We start from the raw sequence: 20,036 nt of genomic DNA on the forward strand, positions 1-20,036 counted from the left end.
AAGTGAGAGAGGGCTGGTGCCTAAGAGGCCCTATCATTTGGGTTTGCAGGTTAAAAATAACTCACTGAGAGCAACAAATCACCAAAAAAAAAAAAAAAAAGGAGGCAATACCTGGAAACTGACCCCATCAGTTTGCATTTTTTAAAAATCGTTATTGTTGAAAGTATTGCATGTGTTCTCCTTTCCCCCCTGCCATTGACCTCTTCTAGCCCCCCGCCACCCCCCCACCCCAAGCCAGTTTGCATTTCGATAGTCAGTTATACTATTAGAAAAAAGAGTAAAATGAGAGAAATATGTACATATCCCTAAAAGTCCCACTTTTTCCTTTTTATACAGATTTCTCACATGGAGTTGAATACATTTTTATTTCTCATCTCAAGATACTCCTAAAATGTTTATCAACTGGTCTCATTTGATACTTGCACAAATTCACAAAACGCAGGAAATGGGATAGGATAAACAGTAATGAGCATGTCTTAAGTACCTGCTAGATGCCAGACACTACATTAAGAGCTTCACATATTCTATTTCTAATTCATAAGAGAGTCCTCTGAGGTAGGTAATATTACCTGCCTTTTCTAATGAGAAACCCAAGGCTTAGGTAACTTGGACAAAGTCACAGTGCTGACAGGTGGCAGAGCCAGGATTCAGGTCCACCTAAGCCCTTTCTGCTGTGCAGGGCTGCAGAGTGCACTTTATTATTTTTTTTATTATAGTTGAAATCCAATATTATTTTGTATTAGTTTCAGGTGTACAGTACAGTGGTCAGACAGTCATAAACTTCACAAAGTGCTCCCCCTGATATTTCCAGTACCCACGTGGCACAGTGCATAGTTATTAGAATACTAGAGTCTCGGTGCATGAAAGTTCATGCACTGGAAGGGGGGTCCCTCAGCCTGGCCTGCCACTTCTCACAGTCCGGGAGCCCTCAGGGGTGGGAGGCGACCCAGCAATCAGGGGAAGGCGACACCCCCATCACACCTCTGCTGCCACCACTGCTGGCAGCACAAGCCTCGTCTGGCCCTGGTTACCTGAGCCTCGGGCAACCCTGGGCAGCCATGGGTGGTTGGGGGGCTGAGGGGACTGGGGGACTCCAGAGGCAGGCGCATAGAGCGGCTGGGCCTGCCTTGCCGCACGCCTGCTGCCCCAGTGGGGCTGAGGGGACTGGGCACCTCCATCTTGTGGCTGTGGGTGCTGCCATCTTTGCGGGAGTGGCAGTCAATTAGCATATTCCCTCCTTATTGGCTGTGGGCGCCACTATCTTTGAGGGCAGGGCAGTCAATTAGCATATTTCCTCCTTATTGGCTGTGGGCACCGCCATCTTTGTGATGGTGTGAGGGTCAGTTAGCATATTCCCTCTTTATTAAATAGGACTAGAGGCCCAATGCACGAAATTCATGCAAGAGTAGGCCTTTCTTCCCCCAGCTGCAAGCACTGGCTTCCCTCCAGCACCCAGGACCTGGGCTTCCCTTGCAGCTCCGGCTTCATCCAGAAGGTCGACGGTCTAATTAGCATATTATGCTTTTATTATTATATATTATTGACTATATTCCCTATGCTGTGCTTTACTTCCCAATAATTATTTTGGAAAGTAAAATACAGTTATAACCAATCTGTACTTCTTAATCCCTTCACCTTTTTCACTGAGTCCCTCAAACCCCCTCCCCTCTGGCAACCATCAGTCTGTTCTCTGTATCTATGAATCTGTTTTTGTTTTGTTTGTTCATTTATATTGTTCTTTAGGTTCCACATATAAGTGAAATTGTCTGGCATTTGTCTTTCTCTGTCTGACTTATTTCACTTAGCACAATATCCTCTAGGTCCATCCAGGTTGTCACAAATAGTAAGATTTCATTCTTTTCTATGGCTGAGTAATTATTCCATTGTGTAAGGGGGTTAATGTGGTTTGGGGGTGGAGAACAGGAAAGGGGGCTTCTGTAATACTTTCAACAATAAAAATAAATTAAAAGATAATAAAAATAATTTGGTAGACCTATAAGTATTGGCATGAAAATATTTCTAAGAAACAAAGGAAAATATAAACTAATGTAGCCTCTTTCATGTTAAAAATTTTAACTGTCTTTTTAGTCACATATATGTAAATATAATTTTTAAAAACAGAAAACATAAGATTGAGTATCTTTCAGTAAGTGTATGAGTTTGAGGGAAATTCTGCTTTTACTATATATTGTTAGAATTTTTTAAATGAGAATATGTTCTTCTACTGTATTTTAGGAGGTAAACTGATGATATATACATAAACACATGCTAGATACACAGAAAAGGTGATCAATTAGAATAGAGAAAGAATCAACTCCCAGGGTATACAATCCAGTAAGAGCTGACTACATTATAAGCTTTTTATATGCTTGTAATTGGCATTCTTATGGCCTAAGACTGTAACCGAAGTTTCCATTTTCTTTTTACTTTTCTTTACATTTGTTTAATTAAAATACAAGAAAGCAAAACAGTTGTAATTAACATACTTACTGACAGATCTCAAAGTTTTTGCTCGGAGAGGACAACCACGAAAATTCAGGCGCAGCACGTTGAGACGCCACCTTTGCAGAGTATACAGCACATATTTATCCGTGACCACATTTTTTACTGAGGAAAAATCAATCTAAAAAGGATAAACAGAAGATATCAAGAAATGAAAAGATCTTTGGCATGTAAAATTTTTAAATATTTTTAAAGCATCAAGGACTAAAATGTTTTTTATAGCATCACTCATTTGGGGGGCTTTTGTTGTTGTTGTTTTTCATGGTCATTCCTAGGTTTAATTACAAACAGATTCCAAATGTCCAGTCCAGGTCAACAGCTGTGAGGGTTGGCGGCCTCACATCCACCCCAACCCAGATCAGTTATCTGGGAGTGGACTGGACACCTCCATCATCTCAAGTGAGCCCCAAGGCTGCCCTCCCCCACTTCAATGTCAATGCAATCTGGGTAAATATTTCTGCCTTTTGTTTTATGAGCACAGACTATATGTTGAGTCCTTGACCATGGGAAAGACAATTTAGAGTGTGCGGTTATAATGACCTTTTCATAAGTCATAATTTGGACGTTATTCTAGAGAAAAGGAAGGATCACCTGAATGGACCTGGCTGATTGTACGTAAAATTGAAGAGCACAGAGGTTTGTGTGAGTTCTGAGTGGCCAGGGCTAGTTGATAAACAATAACATTGATATCAAAGTATTAGTAGTATTTTTCAGTTGAAAGGGTAAGTTTATGAAGATACAAATTTTTGCCTTCTCAACAAAGCAATTCTTAGTGCTAAAATGCTTGTTATAGTTGTGCCTCGTTTGAGCATTCACAAAGGCAAAAAAGTAATTGAAGATGAAGGGCAACATAGAATTGTGGAAAGAGAAATTTTCTGAACATGATGAAACTTAACTTCCTGTCCTGGCTTTGTTACTCATGGCCATGTGCTCATATATTCTCCATCTTTACCCAGTGAGGTCTCTGAGCAGAAGTGCTGGCTTTTTCTGCCAGGCTTCAGAAGTATTTGTCTTCATCTTAATATTGTACACATTGTTTCTCTTCCAGACCATTTGAATTCATTTTTTTTCTTCTTTAAGGGTTTTCCAAAGGAAAAAAGTAACACCCCAATCTGTCACTAAGCAAGAGATTTATTAATATATATATTTTGATTTCAGACAGGAAGAGAGAGATAGAAACATCAATGATGAGAGAGAATCATTGATTGGCTGCCTCCTGCTCACCCCCTACTGGGGATCATCTGTCCCGAGCAGGAAGAGAATCATAAGGTACCTCCTGGTTCATAGGTTGATGCTCAAACACTGAGCCACATGGGCTGGGGGAGATTTCATACTTTAAACCCCATTTTACTTTGATTCTCAGAGTGTAGTTCTAGGACCAACAGTATCAGCAGCATCCGGGAACCTGTTGAAAATGAAAATTGTCAAGCCCCACGCCAGACCTGCTGAGACTCTGTGGGTGGCCATGGGCAATTTGTTTTAACAATCCCTTCAGATGATCCTGATGCATGCTAAAGTCTGAGAGTAACTGCCTTAAACTAAAAATAAATTTAAGACAGGAATATTCAATTTGTTAGCCATTATGGGTTACCTAATACAGAAGCTCATTTTCTTCTTGCCATTGTTGCACAAGATAAGAGCACGACAGTACAGCCAAGCAATGGAATGGTGCTCTGATGGGATATAAAAATGTTGAGATGACTTATCAAACTAGAGCCCTTGCCATGTTGTCAACTCCTTTTAGTTTCTTTGTGTAAGTTTTAGAGTTTCTGCAGAATGGCCCTGGCCGTTTATTCATAGGCGAGTCTAAGCACAGATATCATTAGTCCTCCAATCATCAGCAATCAAAATGCAGTGGCAAAGTCAGCTATTGATTGAACTTTAGGCAACAGAGGGAATGTTGCCACTGCAAAATTGATTGATGGCATCAATGATCATAGTTGCTGAGATGAAAGCATCATCCATGAAACAGAATAGAGAAGTCATCGGGGATAATACATGCTTATTTTTGTTGTTGGCTGAGACCTCTCCCCAATGTCTTTTTGGACTGAGAAACACAGGCATGTTCTAAGTTACAAGAACAGTACAAAAATAGTACGATGAGAAGGGCACTGAGGTACCGGCCTAGAAAGTCCATATCAGAAAATGCCTGGGTGAATGCGTGTCTGTATGCATGCAAACACACGGAGAATAGCAAACAAGCTTTGTGTACGTGTTGTGTCTTTTAGCCCTATTTCATGCTCAGTTGTTTTCCCTTTGCGCCATATTAAGGGCTGCTTTGTTATATTTTTGAATGAATAATATAGCTGATATTTATTTCATGCTCTTTACCTACAGGCTCTACACTCAAAACTTTACTTGCAGTGTTTTCATTTATCTCTGTGGCATCCTGAATTACACACTGGTAGGTCTAAACAGGTACAACAGAACTTTGTATCAATCCAAAAATAATAGTCAATTTATTCCTACCATTCAAATTGGGAAAAAACTAATAATGTACCTCTTAAAATAACATTGCCTTTTTCTCTCATCTTTCAGGCTCGTGCCTGCACAAAAGAGAAATAAGTGCACCTACTCTTGGTGGCCACATAGCGGGGAGAGGAAGGGAGGTAGCCACTACTGCATTTGGCTTATAGCAGTCCATTCTCTTTTGAGAACTAAAATATGGCCATGCACCGAATAACGATATTTCAGCCAATGGTGGACCACACGTACGAAGGTGGTTGCGTAAGATTATAATGGAGCTGAAAAATCCCTATCACCTAGTGACATTGTAGCCATCGTCACATCGTGGTGTAACACATTGCTCACGTGTTTATGGTGATGCTGGTGTAAACAGACCAGCTGTGCTGCCAGTCATATAAAAGTATAAGCACATACAATTGCACACAGTACATAATACTTGATAATAAGTGACTATGTTGCTGGTTTAGGTATTTATTATACTATTAGTCATTATTTTAGTGTGTACTCCTTCTACTTACATACACAAAAAGTTCGCTGTAAAACAGGATGCTGTGTTATGCCAGGCAGCGGCCTCATACATCTCGTGTTTGCCACATCTTTTAATCGCATCATTTTCTCTTGTGCTCGATTTAATCTCGTGTTGTTTTGTATAGTAACATGCTGTACACGCTTGTAGCCAAGGAGCAATAGGTTATACCATATAGCCTGGGTGTGTAGTAGCCTATACCATCTAGGTTTGTGTAAGTGCACTCGAGGATGTTCACACAATGACAAGATCACCTAGCGCCACATTTCTCGGACATATCCCCATGTGTCAAGCAGCACATGACAGTAAAAACACAGCTTCAGGTAGTGACTACTTACATGATTCCACAATGAGCTGTTTTGTGTCATTGCCATCCAGGAGTGACAAACTTGACCACAAATTACCACATCGTATAAATTGAGGTTGAAGAAAATCTAAACACAAAGAAAAGAAATATATAATTTTGAAAAATATGAATTTTGATGTAACTCTTCCACTTAGCATTTTTTGCTATTAATAATGATAATGTAATCCATATATTGCAGAAGCAGGGATTTAAGTGCTGGAACTTTATCTGAAGATAGGAATTTTATCTAAAGCATCATAACTTGCCCTAGCTGGTTTTGCTCAGTGGCTAGAGCGCCGGCCTATGGACTGAAGGGTTCTGGATTCGATTCCGGTCAAGGGCACATGATAGGGGTTGTGGGCTTAATCCCCAGAAGGGGGCGTGCAGGAGGCAGCTGATCAATGATTCTCTCATCACTGATGTTTCTATCTCTCTCCCTCCCCCTTCCTCTTTGAAATCAATGAAAAAATATATTAAAAAAAAAAAGATGGAACAAAACACTAGATAATACTAATGTTCTAAAACTAGAGAGTGTCTTAAATTCTGGTAATTATTCAGGAAGAAAGTATAGATATTCATTTACTTTAGGCTTTATTAAGGTAAATGTACATTCTAAAATGTGTGTGTTACCTAAGAACACCTTAGAGGGAGGCAGGAAGCAACGCCCTAAGGGCTGCGCATGGTGAGAGAACTCACTAAGACCTAGTCAGCTCCAACACACGAAGTGGACAGGAGAACTACGAGCACAGCTGCTCTGGGTGGGCCGAGCCTTTATTTCTTGAACCTTTATTCCAGAATCACCACCGCTCCTCGGAAGGTCACTAACTTAGTTCCCTCAGGCTGCTGTAACAAATTACCACAAACGGGGTGGCTTAATACAACAGAAACACATTCTCTCGCAGTTCTGAGGTCTAGAAGTGTGAGATCACAGCGCTGGCAGGGCCATCCTCCTGAAGGCACCAGCAGAGTGTCCTCTTGTTGCTTCCTGGCTTCTGGTGGTTGCTGGCTTTCCTTGGCTTGTAGCTACTTCGCTCCAACCATTGCCTCTGTCATCATGTGGCCTTCTTCCTCCTAGGTGTGTCTGAATCTCCCTCTCCTTCCTCTTATAAAAACACTGGTCATTGGACTTAGGACCCACCCTCTTCCAGGGTGACCCCATCTTAGCTAATTACATCTGCAAAGATCCTATTTCCAAATAAAATCACATTCTGAGGTTCTGGTTACTAGTAGACATGAATTTGGGGAGGATATTATTCAACCCAGTTGAGTGACCTAACTCCTCTGAGTCTGTTTCATCAGCAAAATGAGGCTCTATGATGAGATAATCTCTCAAGGCTTCCTCCATACCTAAAAGCTTAAAATTACTATTGTGATTCATGACCAAATGGTTAAAACTAGACTCCTGACTGTACTGCCATTGTGTAATTGTTAGTGTTAAGTTTAAAGGGTTTACTTTTCCACATCAACGTGATTAAATTATTTTCAACTACAAATCCTAACAGGATATTACTTGTAATTTTTTAAAAGTTCTATCTAATTGGATCCTACATATCATATAGATGCTAGAATCTTACATGAGTGGAGACAGACTTTAATCTGAAAGGTATACTTGCATTCTTGTCTATATAGTAGAGAAAACAGGAGCTATTTAAAAAGGCCATATAATGCCTTTTCCAATATGTGGGGAGTTATTTATTTACTAGTTTATTTAACACTTATTGTTAAGCACCTACTCGGTGACAATCATACCTTACTAATTCCATAGAATAATGTCCAGAAATATTTTAAAGGCAAGTGTTCCCCATCTCAGTGTGGAATAAACTTTGTAAAGAATTTAAGTGCAATTACCATGAACCTCACTTTCTCCTAGGAAGTCAGGCCATTGTAAGTGTAATATATATTGAGAATTTTTAAATGTTAAATGCATTTATACTTGAAAAGACTAGAAAACAATTCCATAAGAAACACAGGCGGTTGCCAACATGGAAACCTGGGGGAAACACCAGGCAGGTGAGTGTGGATTTTTAATTCAATTTCATAGATAATCACTGCATGGCTATTCTCATGGGCAAGACATCCCAACCCCCAAACTGGAAAGATGTAGCACAGAAGAAAAAAAAGAAGTTTTTTTTTTTCTTTTTTTTTTTTATTGAGGTATTATATGTGTACATATCTTACCATTACCCCCCCACCCCACACCCATACATGCCCTCACCCCCCAGAGTTTTGCGTCCATTGTTTATGCTGAAAAAAAAAGAAGTTTTAAGAAAACTATATGCCAGTGAAACTATATCCTATATAATAAAAGCATAATATGCAAATCAACCAAATGGCAGAAGGACCAGTCGGTGAGGGGTGGGACCGGCGAGCAAGTGGCGCCAGGCCAGCCAAGGTGCGTGCCAGTGGGCAGAAGGAGGGGATGGCGATGGGCCCCCCATGGCAACCAGCAACAGCTGAGGGGCAATGGGGGGAGGGAGGGGGCAGGGCCAGTCGCTCGCCGACTGTACCTCCCCTGATCAGCCTGCTGGTTGCTTCTGTTGGACATCCCCTAAGGGCTCCCAGACTGCAAGAGAGTCAGGCCGGGCTGAGGCACCCCCCCCCCCACACACACACACACACCCGAGTGCATGAATTTTTGTGCACCAGGCCTCTAATATAAGTATAAAGTATGAGGCTACTTGATGCTCTTATTCAAGGTGTATCAGTACCTGCTAGGTGCCAGGGGGAATTTCAATCTTTGGAAGGAAAAAGGAAAAACATCTAGGGGTCCATGAACAACTAATGAGGTGAGCAAGGGGACTGAAAGCCCATGTCACAAAAGAAATGAAGGGATGTAACAAAGCGGACAAAAGATGAAGAGGAACCTTGCACCCTAGTAGGAAGAAGAATTACAAGTGCAAGGAAGCCTGCTCTCCTTTAAGTTGTTGGAATGAGTCCTGCTAGTATAGGATTCCAGTTAAGGAACATAGAGGCAGCTGCAAGAAGAGTCTTCCTAGAGTCTGAGACTTGTCGAGCCTCCTGTCCACTCCTTGCACCTCCTGACTCCGGTGCAAATGAATGATACTCCTGGGAGGGACCAGGGGTGGCTCTTAGGATGGGGAGACTGTGAAATGCTGACAATAATCTGAAGCACAAGGAGCACAGCAGATATTTTCATTTTCATATGACCTCAAGTGATGGAACTAGGATCTCTGAGTGGGGAAATCAGCAGATTTCAGCTTTATCTAAGAAAAGACCTCTAGGCTGCTCCCTTCTAACATAAAGACTCTATGATTTTAAGATCTTGTAACCCTCTGCTCTCTAAAACAAACAAGTTCCAGAAGAAACAAATTTACAATGTTTGTGGTGAGAAGTAAATATATTCTTTAATTCCCTGTGGTGTTAGATTGGTATTGGGGTATCAGCACATGTCTTGCAAATGGGGAAGGATCTCCACACAGGGAGAAGCATCAAGGAAAGGCTAAAATAGAGTGGGCTGGCTGGGCAGGGTTCCTGTTCACTGACTATGATAGAGCACCGAGTGTGTTACTGAGGGGATACTGACGGGGTGGAGGAGCCTGTTGGAAGAGATGAACTTTGAACTCCTTCTAGTAAGGGTTCTCTTCCTGGCTTGCAAATGGCTGCCTTCTTACTGTCTCCTCTCAAGGCAGAGAGGAAGCTCTTTTGTCTATTCTTAGCCATCATCTTGTTCTAAGGGCACTAGTCCCATAAGGGGGCTTCACCCTTATGACCTCATCTAATCCTAACTATTTCCGAAAGACCCCACCTCCTAATGCCATCTCATTGAGGGTTAGGGTTTCAACATATGAATTTGGTGTAGACACAAACATTGGGTCCATAACACACAGTTATGCAGAACTGGGATTCACACTCTAGTTTTCTACATTTAGGATTTGTTTCCCTACACAATTTCCACAGAAACTTTACCCCACTCTAGAATGATAGATTATTCCAGCCTAGAATAGAATGAGTTTATTTACTTATAAAACACCTTTCAGCATAAAATTCAGTCCTCAGCATATAAACACCATTTTGAACATTTTTCCAAATGCTCATAATTATTAGACATTTTCCAATCATAAACTACTTGACAAGTGATCATGATTTCCTTCACTTTTGCTGACAAATCCTCCTAAGAAATATTCATATGAAAATTCTGCCAACACCCATATACTTGAAGGTTAAATGTGTTCAAAAGTAAACCTCAGTTGTTTAATGAAGCCAAAATCAAAATGAAACCTTGACCGGTCAAAAGTTTCCTGTTCCTTGTTTAAACCAATCATTCCTTTTTATATAACATCTCATGTCAAAAAGTATAACAACACTTGCACTTACAAACAGTTAGGGAAAGTTTTAACCACATCCCATTTGGATAGAATTCCCAAGAGTAAAACGCTTAACAACTGAACAATCCGAGTCCATGGCTAACCTACATGTTCTACCAACGTTTTAAATATTGATACAATACCTGGACTATTCTTGGCAATTATCTTGTTTTGCCTAGCTAAAGTAGGGCATTCTATAGACATTAATTTTATTTTTAATGTGGTATTTCTGATGCTTACAATGATATATATTCTAAAATTTACCTAATGTGAGCTTTTTCTCATGTATATAGAATTTTAAGGCAAAAAAAGCAATTAATGTCCAAGTTTTTCACTCTGTATTCTTCTTCTATCTTTTCCCAATTTACACTTGTTCTTCACTATCTGATACAACAGCTACCAGCTTCCTGTGGCTATTGAGCACTTGAAATGTGACTGGTATGACTGAGGAACCAAAATTTTAATTTAATTTTAATTTAAAATCTGAAGCTTGATTTGGTTATTGGAAAACATTTAATTACACATGGAGCAACCTGGGTATGTGAATACTTTTTCAGGTGTGACATGAGATCTAAATTCAATCTGTATTTATATTTGTATATCTGATATATCTGTGTATCTGATTAAGTATATCTAATGAATATTTAGTGTTAGAATTGAAAATGTGGTAAAAGCATAAATTACAAACTTGATGTCAAAGACAGTGTGAAATAAAGAATATAAAATATCTCATTGGCAATTTTTGTGTATTGGTTAAATGTAGAAATGATAATAATCTAGATAGATTGGGTTAAATAAAATGTATTATTAAAATTTTAAAAATAAAATAAACTTATTCTCAAAGCAAACATACACTGAGTGGCCAGATTATCATGACCACCCCATCAGTACTTCGTTGGGCCACCTTTTGCCTTCAATACTGCGGCGATTCATCTTGGCGTTGACTCCACGAGATGTTGAAAGGTGATGCGAGGAATCTGACACCATGCCTGATGAATAGCACTGTCCAGTTCTGTGAGATCTGATGGTTGTGGAACCAGCTGCCTGATGGCTCTTTTAACTTCGTCCCACAAATGCTCAATTGGATTGAGATCTGGTGATTGTGGGGGCCACCTAAGCAAGGTAAAGTCTCCCTCATGTTCTTGAAACCACTCCTGCACAATACGAGCACCGTGGCATGGCACATTGTCTTGTTGGAAGAAGCCATCTCCATTGGGATACGCCATCAACATGATAGGATGAACTTGATCAGCAATGATACTTAGGTATGTTGTGCTATTCAGACGAATTAAAGGGCCCAAATCATGCCAGGAAAACATGCCCCAAACCATAACTCTGCCCCCACCAGCTTGAAGGGTTGTACTCATGCATGTGGGGTGCATGCTTTCATGCTGTTTCCACCAAATTCTCACTCTGCCATCTGCATGATGCAACTGGAAACATGATTCATCGGACCACGTGACTTTTTTTCCAATGCTCGACTGTCCAATCCTTGTGTTCCTGTGCGAATTGGAAACATTTTATCTTGGTAACTGCAAACAGCAAAGGTGTTTGAACAGGCCTTTGGCTTCCATATCCCATACAATACAGCGTACAGCTAATTTGCCTACAAACATCAGGTGGTCATAATAATCTGGCCACTCAGTGTATACCACCTATAATATAGTATCCTAAAAAACTTTGTAGTATGTTTCCAAATGCCATTAAAGGTCAAAATACTGTTTCAGACATAAATTCCATATGTATCAAGCATTCAAGCATCCAATTCCAGTGACATGTAGAGCAATCTTTCTATGTGTTACTTAGAATTTAAACAATTTTAAAATATTTTGTAAGAAAGAAAATGATTATGTTGTCAAATAGATTTGGGAAATCCTGATCAAAACAAAGTAAAACATTACAAAACATTTAAGCATCTAGAGAAAGAATTTAATAACAAACACATATCCATTAATCAAATTTAACAAATATTATCCTTTTAGAAACTAAAGTTAAGAACTCTTCTTTAGGGCCTTCTTTTAACCCCAGGAAAACAGTGACATTAACCATTTACTGTAGACCTAGTTTTTGTATTGGCATTTGTATTGTTTTGTGTTTGTTTGATTGTTTTTGTTCATCTTCACCCAAGGATATTTTTCCATTGATTTTAGAGAATGAAAGGGAGGGGGAGAGACAGAGAGAGAGAGAGAAGAGAAACATCGATGTGAGAGAGACACATCGATTGGTTGCCTCCTGCATGAACCTCTACCAGGGTCTGGGATCAAGCCTGCAACTGAGGTATGTGTCCTCGACCAGAATCAAACCCAGGATCCTTTAGTCTGAGGACCAACTCTCTATCTACCTAGCCAAACCAGCCAGGGCTGTATTTTTTTAATGGAAAGCCTCCATTCTTCCAGCTTCTAAGATGCCACATTACCCATTCTGGTGTTTCCCAGATCACCCATTTCTGGTTCTCTTCTTCCTCCATTTGTCCTTGTATTAGTCCAAAGAAACAGAATCAAAAGGAGATATACAGACATAGATTTATAGATTTATATGTATTTACTATATATATGTAATATATAGTTTGGGGTTCTTTTTGGTTTTGGGGTGTTTTTACTATAGAGAATTGGCTCCCGTCTACGGCCATACCACCCTGAACGCGCCCGATCTCGTCTGATCTCGGAAGCTAAGCAGGGTCAGGCCTGGTTAGTACTTGGATGGGAGAATTGGCTCCCCATATTACAAAGGCTGAGAAGTCCAAATTCTGCAGCTGGAGACCCAGGAGAGCCAATTGTATTGTTCAAATGTGAGTCCAGGGCCTGAGAACTGGAAAAGGCAACGGTATAAATTCCAGGCTCATCTGAATCAGAAGGCAGCAGATGATGAGATGTCCCAGCTCAAAGGCAGTCAGATATAGAGAGAATTCCTTCTTACTCAGCCTTTTTCAGTGGACTGAATGATGCCTGTCCATTAAGGTGGTCATCTGCCTTACTCAGTCTACTAATTCAAAAGTTAATCACATCCAGAAACATCATCATAAAGACACTCAAAAATAATGTTTAACCAAATATCTGGGCACTCCATGGCCCATTCAAGTTGACACATAAAAATTAACCATTGTGGTCCCCAGTGGCAACTCTGCTTTCCTCAAATCATGGTTATTTTCCAAGACTCACTCTTTGGCACCAGCAAAATTTTTAAAAATCTCTCCCTCAAAGAGTTTGTTCATTCTTTGGGCCTATGTTTTATTTGTTACAACTACTTAATCAAAAAAAATTTTTTTGAAAAGAACTTTAAATTTTATTTTTCAATTATAGCTTATATTCAATATTATTTTGTATTAGTTTCAAGTGTACAGCACAGTGGTTAGACAATCATATACTTTACAAAGTGTTCCCCCTGATATTTCCAGTACTCACCTGGCACCATGCAAAGTAATCACAATATTTTTTAATATATTCCCTATGCTGTACTTTCTTCCCCATGATTATTTTGTAACTAACAATTTGTATTTTGTAATCCTTTCACCATTTTTACCCAATACCCTAAGCCCCTTCCTCTCTGGCATGCATCTGTCTGTTCTCTGTATCTATGAATTTGTTTCTGTTTTGTTTGTTTGTTTGTTTATATTGTTCTTCAGATTCCATATATAAGTGAAATCATATGGCATTTGCCTTCCTCTGACTGATTTATTTTGCTTAGCAAAATACCCTCTAGGTCTATCCATAATGTCACAAATGGTAAGATTTCATTCTTTTTTATGGCCAAGTAATATTCAATTGTATATATGTACCACTACTTTTTCCTTCACTTGTCTATTGATGGGCACTTAGGTTGCTTCCATAACTTGGCTATTGTAAATAATGCCACAATGAACATTGGGATGCATATATTCTTCCAAATTAGTATTTTGGGTTTCTTCAGATATGTATCCCAAAGTGGAATCGCTGTCTCACTGGCAGACAGAATCTCCACTTATTTTTAAGGTCAGATGTTATGTGGGCTCCTCTTCCTGGCTCTAGTGCTCTGACCTGGGGAGCCCGGGATGAGGTTGGGAACCCACACTGCTCAGGGGGGACCTTTGCAGCTGAGATATCCCTCCAGATTCTCAACCGCCAGACATTGGTGTGGGGCCAGCCCTTTTCACATCTTCACCTTCCCTACCAGTCTCAATGTGGCTTCTTCTGTTTATCCTTGGTTATAAGACTTCTGCTCAGCTGGTCTTCAGTTGGTTATTAAGGTTGTTTGTTCTATAATTTAGTTGTAACTCCACTTTGGACCTGGGAGGAGGTGAATACAACTTCTGCCTACTCTGCTATCGTCTTGGATTTCCACACACTCAAAAATTTTAACACTGTACCATCAATAAGAAGGAAGTAGAAAGGGGATTTATGCTTAATTGTGTACTTCCTTTGTGCTAGGTATTTCATTTTAATTCTTATAATAACCCTGTTATTTTCCCATTATTATCCTAATTTAAATATGAAGTGTCCTAACTCAACACCATTTTCCAATTCTACCTGGATTCAGGTTGCTGCATACAATACAGGATGCCTAATTCAACTTGAATTTTAGATAAACAATGGATAAATTTTTAGTATAAGTACCTGCACATTAATACCAGCATCATAGAATGATGATTGAAAGTTTGACTGTGTTTGCCAAGATCTAATGAGAGCATAGAGAATAGGGAGAGGGCCAAGGTCAACATCCAGAGGTATATCATAGAGCTTGGGAATGAGAGGAGAGTGAGAAACTTATCATGAGGACAGGGAAATAATTCCCCAAGGAAATAACCATGAAATGTCATGCCATAGAAGCAAAAAAAAAAAAGGAGCATTTCAAGAAAGAATCATGGTCAGATGTTACAGAAAGAACAAGGAAGATGAGAGGTGAGCATAGGCAATTGGATTTGATGATTAAGGAATTCCTGGGGCCTTAATTAGACCAAGTTTGTAGTGGTGGGGCTAAAAGGAAAAAATAATTTGCCATTCATCCAACATTTAGAGAGCATGTAGGGATTATGAATTCAAAGCATGTAAGACACTGTCCCTGTCTTCAAGGAACTTATAGTTTAAGAGAAAAACAAAAAATAGACAGTTATAACAGACAACAAAAAGTGCTTCAGAGATAACTAACACAGGGAGGGTAACAACCAAGACCAAGGGAGAGGATAGACGATCAAAGGTAGCCTTTCTGGAAAAAATAACATCTAAGCATAAGTGAGCCAGTCAGAGGAGAAAAGGGGGTCCTGTATAGAGAGAGCATAATGGCTAGAGACAGAGCCTTACATTAAGGCATAAAAGGCAACTCAGCCTGGCTAGAGCCAAGAATTCCTGAAGGGAAATGGTAGACAATGAAGCTGAGATGTAGTGAGGAATTAGAACATAAGGGGCCCTATGGGGCATGTTAAAGCCAATGGGGATGAAGGAAAGATTTTAGGGAGCAAAGTGACATGAATAAATGTGACTTTTGAAAGATAAAGATAGCTCTGGGTAAGCAAATGAAAAATGAATCAAGGTCAAGAGTTGATGTTGAAAGACTCAATGAATTAGCTTTAATAACAATGTCACTGATGGATAATGAGTGCCAGAGGGAATGTAGAAGAGAAAATAAGAGAAATTACAAGTTTAAAAAAATGTAGTGGAAGATAAAGGGAAAAAGTCAAAGATTATTTCTAGGTAGGTCAGTCAAGTTGATGATAATGCTATTCATTTAGTAGCAGGATAGAGGGGAGAGAGAGAGAGAGGAAATGAGTTCTATTTTGGAAACGATGGATTGGCTTGAGCCTTTGGAACATTCAGGTAGAGACTGATTAAGGCATTTTCTGGGAGTCTCAGTAGTTTGAGATAGAGTCAAGAAGTCTGACAACACATATAGGGATAAAAATAGAGCATTAATTCAAGAGAGGAGGAGGGTTGAGAAATGTCTTAAAGTAATAGGGTGAGTTGAATACATTTCTAGACCTGAGGGAATAAATCAATAGAAAGAAAGAAATTAGAGATGATGGGGCCAGGGAAGGCACAGGGAAGGAGTAGGGGTAACAGCGCTCTCCTAATTAATTTTATATTGTAGTGCGATAAAGGAGAGTTGTCTTCTGAACATAAAACACAGACTCTTGAGCTAATTGGTAAATTGCTTCAATGCAGATCACAAGCCATCTAGAACAGATGGTCAACTGCTAAATTGAATGAGGTTCAACCAACCATTTCCATGGAACATTGTATGGTATGGAAAGAAAAACACTTGGCAAGACAGGACACATGAGTCAGGAGTAAGTGGTGAGTGGTGTGAGTCATGCATTTAAGATCAATAAAGAAGCTGGCTCTGCTCCTGACGTTATTAGTTCTGAGTTTCCCACCCCTCTAGTCACCCAGACTTAATGCTATGTATGCTATGGGCCTCTTCTTTCACCCTTTCACTCCACAGACTGCTGGTTCCAGAATTCAGCTTTGGTTCTCACACGAGTCTTCCTTTTCATTCCCATGGTGTTATCAAGTGCTCCTTCTTAGAAAAGACTCCTTCTGCCTTCAGACTTTACCTAACCTCTCCACCCCCCTCCCCCAACCCAAACAAGGCAGGGCGAGGAGAGGGAAGACAGGTGAAGGGTAAAGAAAACATCTTTGTAAGTCAGCCATCATGTCACTGCCCACTTGATGAAGCCCAACTCCTGAGTGGATACTCAAAGCCTTAACAATTTAGCCCCATCCCATCATCCAATTTTATATCTTGTCCTCCCAACATAAATTCCCCATTCTAGCCAAATTGACCTGCTCAACTGCCCTGGAATGTTTCTTCCATTTTCTTGCCTTTATTTTTCTTTCAATTCTTTCAACAAATATTCAGCAGAGAAGCCTTCCCTGACAGCCCTGTCTAGCACACCCCAACCTCTCTCCTTTTTTTTTTTTTATTGTTTAAAATATTACATATATTAGTACATATATCTCCTTTTTTTCCCCATTGACCTTCCTCCAGCCTCCCCTATCCCTGTCGCATGCCCTCATCCCACCCCTCCCAGTGTCTTGTGTCCATTGGTTGTGCTTATATGCATGCATACAAGTCCTTTGGTTGATCTATTTCCCTCCCTCCCCAACACTCCCCAGCCTTCCTGCTGTAATTTGACAGTCTGTTCGGTGCTTTACTGCCTCTGTATCCAACCTCTCTTTTTTAAAATTGAGATATAATTGATATTTAACATCACATTAGTTAAATATGGTGTACAATATAGTGATTCCATCTTTGTATATATTGCAAAATGATCACCACAATAAGTCTAGTTAGCATCCATTGCCATACATAGTTGCAAGTATTTTTTCTTTTGATGAGAACTTTTAAGATCTACTCTCTTAGCGACTTTCCAATATACAATAAGGTATTATTAACTATCGTCAGCATGCTGTATATGACATCCCCATGACTTATTTATTTTATAACCAGAAGTTTGTACTTTTGACTCCCTTTACCAATTTCAACCACCCCCGCCTCTAGCAACTACGTACCTGTTCTCTGTGTATCTATGAGTTGGGTTTTTTGTTTTTGTTTTTGTTTATATCACACAATATTTGTCCTTCTCTGTCTGACTTATTTTATTTAACATAATGCCCTCAAGATCCATTCATATTATCACCAATGGCAAGATTTCATTCTTTATATGGCTGAATAATATTCCATTGTGTGTATATAGCACATCTCTTTATCTCATCCATCAGTGGACATTTAGGTTGCTTCCAAATCTTGGCTATTGTAGCTGCAGTAGACATCGGGGCGCATATATCTTTTTGTGTTAGTGTTTTAATTTCCTTCAGATGACTACCCAGAAGTGGAATTGCTGCATCATATGATAGTTCTATTTTTAACTTTTTGAGGAACTTCCATACTTTTTTCCATAGTGGCTACACCAATTTACATTCTTACCAATAATGCATAGGGTCTCCCTTTTTTCACATCCTCACCAACACTTATTTGCTGTCTTTTTGGTGATATCCATTCCGACAGGTGTGAGGTGGTATCTCATTGTAGCTTTGATTTGCATTTCCCTGCTGATTACTGGTATTGAGCATCTTTTCATATGCCTGTTGGTGATCTGTGTGTCTTCTTTGGACAAATGTCTATTGAGATCTTCTGCCCATTTTTAAGTTGGTTTGTTATAGATTTTTTACTATTGAGTTGTAAGAGTTCTTTGTATATTTTGGATATTAACCCCTTATCAGATATACTAGTAGCCCATTTGCAGGAAAATTCTGCAAGCGGCTGTTGCGGCCACGTGCGCTGCCGCTGCTGCCGCCTTTGCAGCCACCGCGCCTGCACCCGCTCGCCACTGCCGCCCGCCCTGCTCCGCCCCGTTCCACCCTGCTCCGCCCCGCCCGCCCGGGCTTTCCCTCTGGCAGCCACCTTGCTTTCCGCTTTTCCTCCCTCTTCCTTCTAAGGTGTCTTCAGTCTTCACTCCTCCCTCTCTCAGCGTATGCAAATTAACCGCCATCTTTGTTGGGTAATTTGCATACTCGCCCTGATTGGCTAGTGGGTGTGGCTTTGGCTGGTGGGTGTGGCTTGGGCGTAGCGAAAGTGTGGTCAATTTGCATATTACTATTTTATTAGGTAGGATGATTTGAAAATATTTTATCCCATTTGGTAGGTAGCTCTTCATTTTTTTAAAATATATTTTATTGATTTTCTACAGAGAGGAAGGGAGAGGGATAGAGAGTCAGAAACATTCATGGGAGAGAAACATTAATCAGCTGCCTCCTGCACACCTCCCACTGGGGATGTGCCCGCAACCCAGGTACATGCCCTTGACCAGAATCAAACCTGGGACCTTTCAGTCTGAAGGCCGATGCTCTATCCACTGAGCCAAACCGGTTACGGCAGCCCTTCATTTTTTTATGATTTCCTTTGTTGTGCAGAAACTTTTTAGTTTGATCTAGTCCCACTTGTTTGCTTTTAATTTGCATAATACTTTTACTAAGCATATTAATATCTTATTAAAAGAAAAAATAAGAAGCACATTTTCCGTGGGATAGCCAAGAAGTTTAATTAGTACAAAATATTTCTTTGTTGAGCAAGGAACCACTTATTTTTGCTTTTTTTGTCTTTGTATTTGCTGTTCCTTTTGGTAAAGGTGTTCATCCTTTAACCGGATTTATTTTCTTCAAAGCATTAATTCTGCATGACATGTTCTTGTGTGTTTATTTACTTATTTACTATCTGATTTCTCACACTAACATATGAACAAGGCTATTTGTCTAATCCACTGCTATTTCCCCAATGCCTAAAACATTGCTTTGTACATTATAGGCATCCAATACAATGGTTAAATAAAATCTTGATTGAGTGCCTGCTTGTGCCAATCTCTTAGATGCCAAGGATCAATAAGTAATTAAAACAAATATAATTCCTAAAATCTCAAAACATATAACTTAGGAGGGCAGACAAAAAAACAAAAGTGTTATTAAAAATCAATAGCTATTTACAATGAGAAGTGCTATGAAGGAAAAGAACCAGGCATTATAGCAGGTATTAATTTTAGGTTGGGTAGCTAAGAGAGGTCACTTTGATGGGTGGCATTTAAGCTGAGATGTACCAGTAAAGAACGAGAAAGACATAGTCAAGCTAAAGGGTGGGATGGAAAAGAGTTACAAGCAGGGACAAGAATAGGAGCAAAGCCCTCTGGGATTTTTTTCATTCACTTCTAACATTTTCCTCTGCTGGGATACTAGTTTCCATCCAAGATTTAGAGATGTTTAAAGCTAGAAGTAATCATAGAGGCCAACTAACCCACCCTCCTCTCATTTTACAGAAGAAACTACAAGTCCATTCTCTTTGCTAGGGATTTTCAAGGTCTTTAAACTGAGGTTGAGAGAAGTTAGATGTCCTGTGAGAAGTCAGCAAACCA

General features: G+C 39.8%; 1 protein-coding gene across 1 annotated transcript in view; it reads right to left on the reverse strand.

Annotated features, from left to right (window-relative positions):
* The window catches only part of FBXL13 (F-box and leucine rich repeat protein 13), a 152,803-nt gene that overhangs the window by 106,938 nt on the left and 25,829 nt on the right, over positions 1–20,036 (reverse strand). Inside the window, 2 exon segments of the mRNA XM_008151323.3 lie at positions 2,491–2,623; positions 5,833–5,928. Coding sequence (XP_008149545.3) covers positions 2,491–2,623; positions 5,833–5,928 — 229 coding nt within the window.

This window comes from Eptesicus fuscus, chromosome 14 (genome assembly GCF_027574615.1).
Source record: "Eptesicus fuscus isolate TK198812 chromosome 14, DD_ASM_mEF_20220401, whole genome shotgun sequence".
Taxonomy (NCBI): domain Eukaryota; kingdom Metazoa; phylum Chordata; class Mammalia; order Chiroptera; family Vespertilionidae; genus Eptesicus; species Eptesicus fuscus.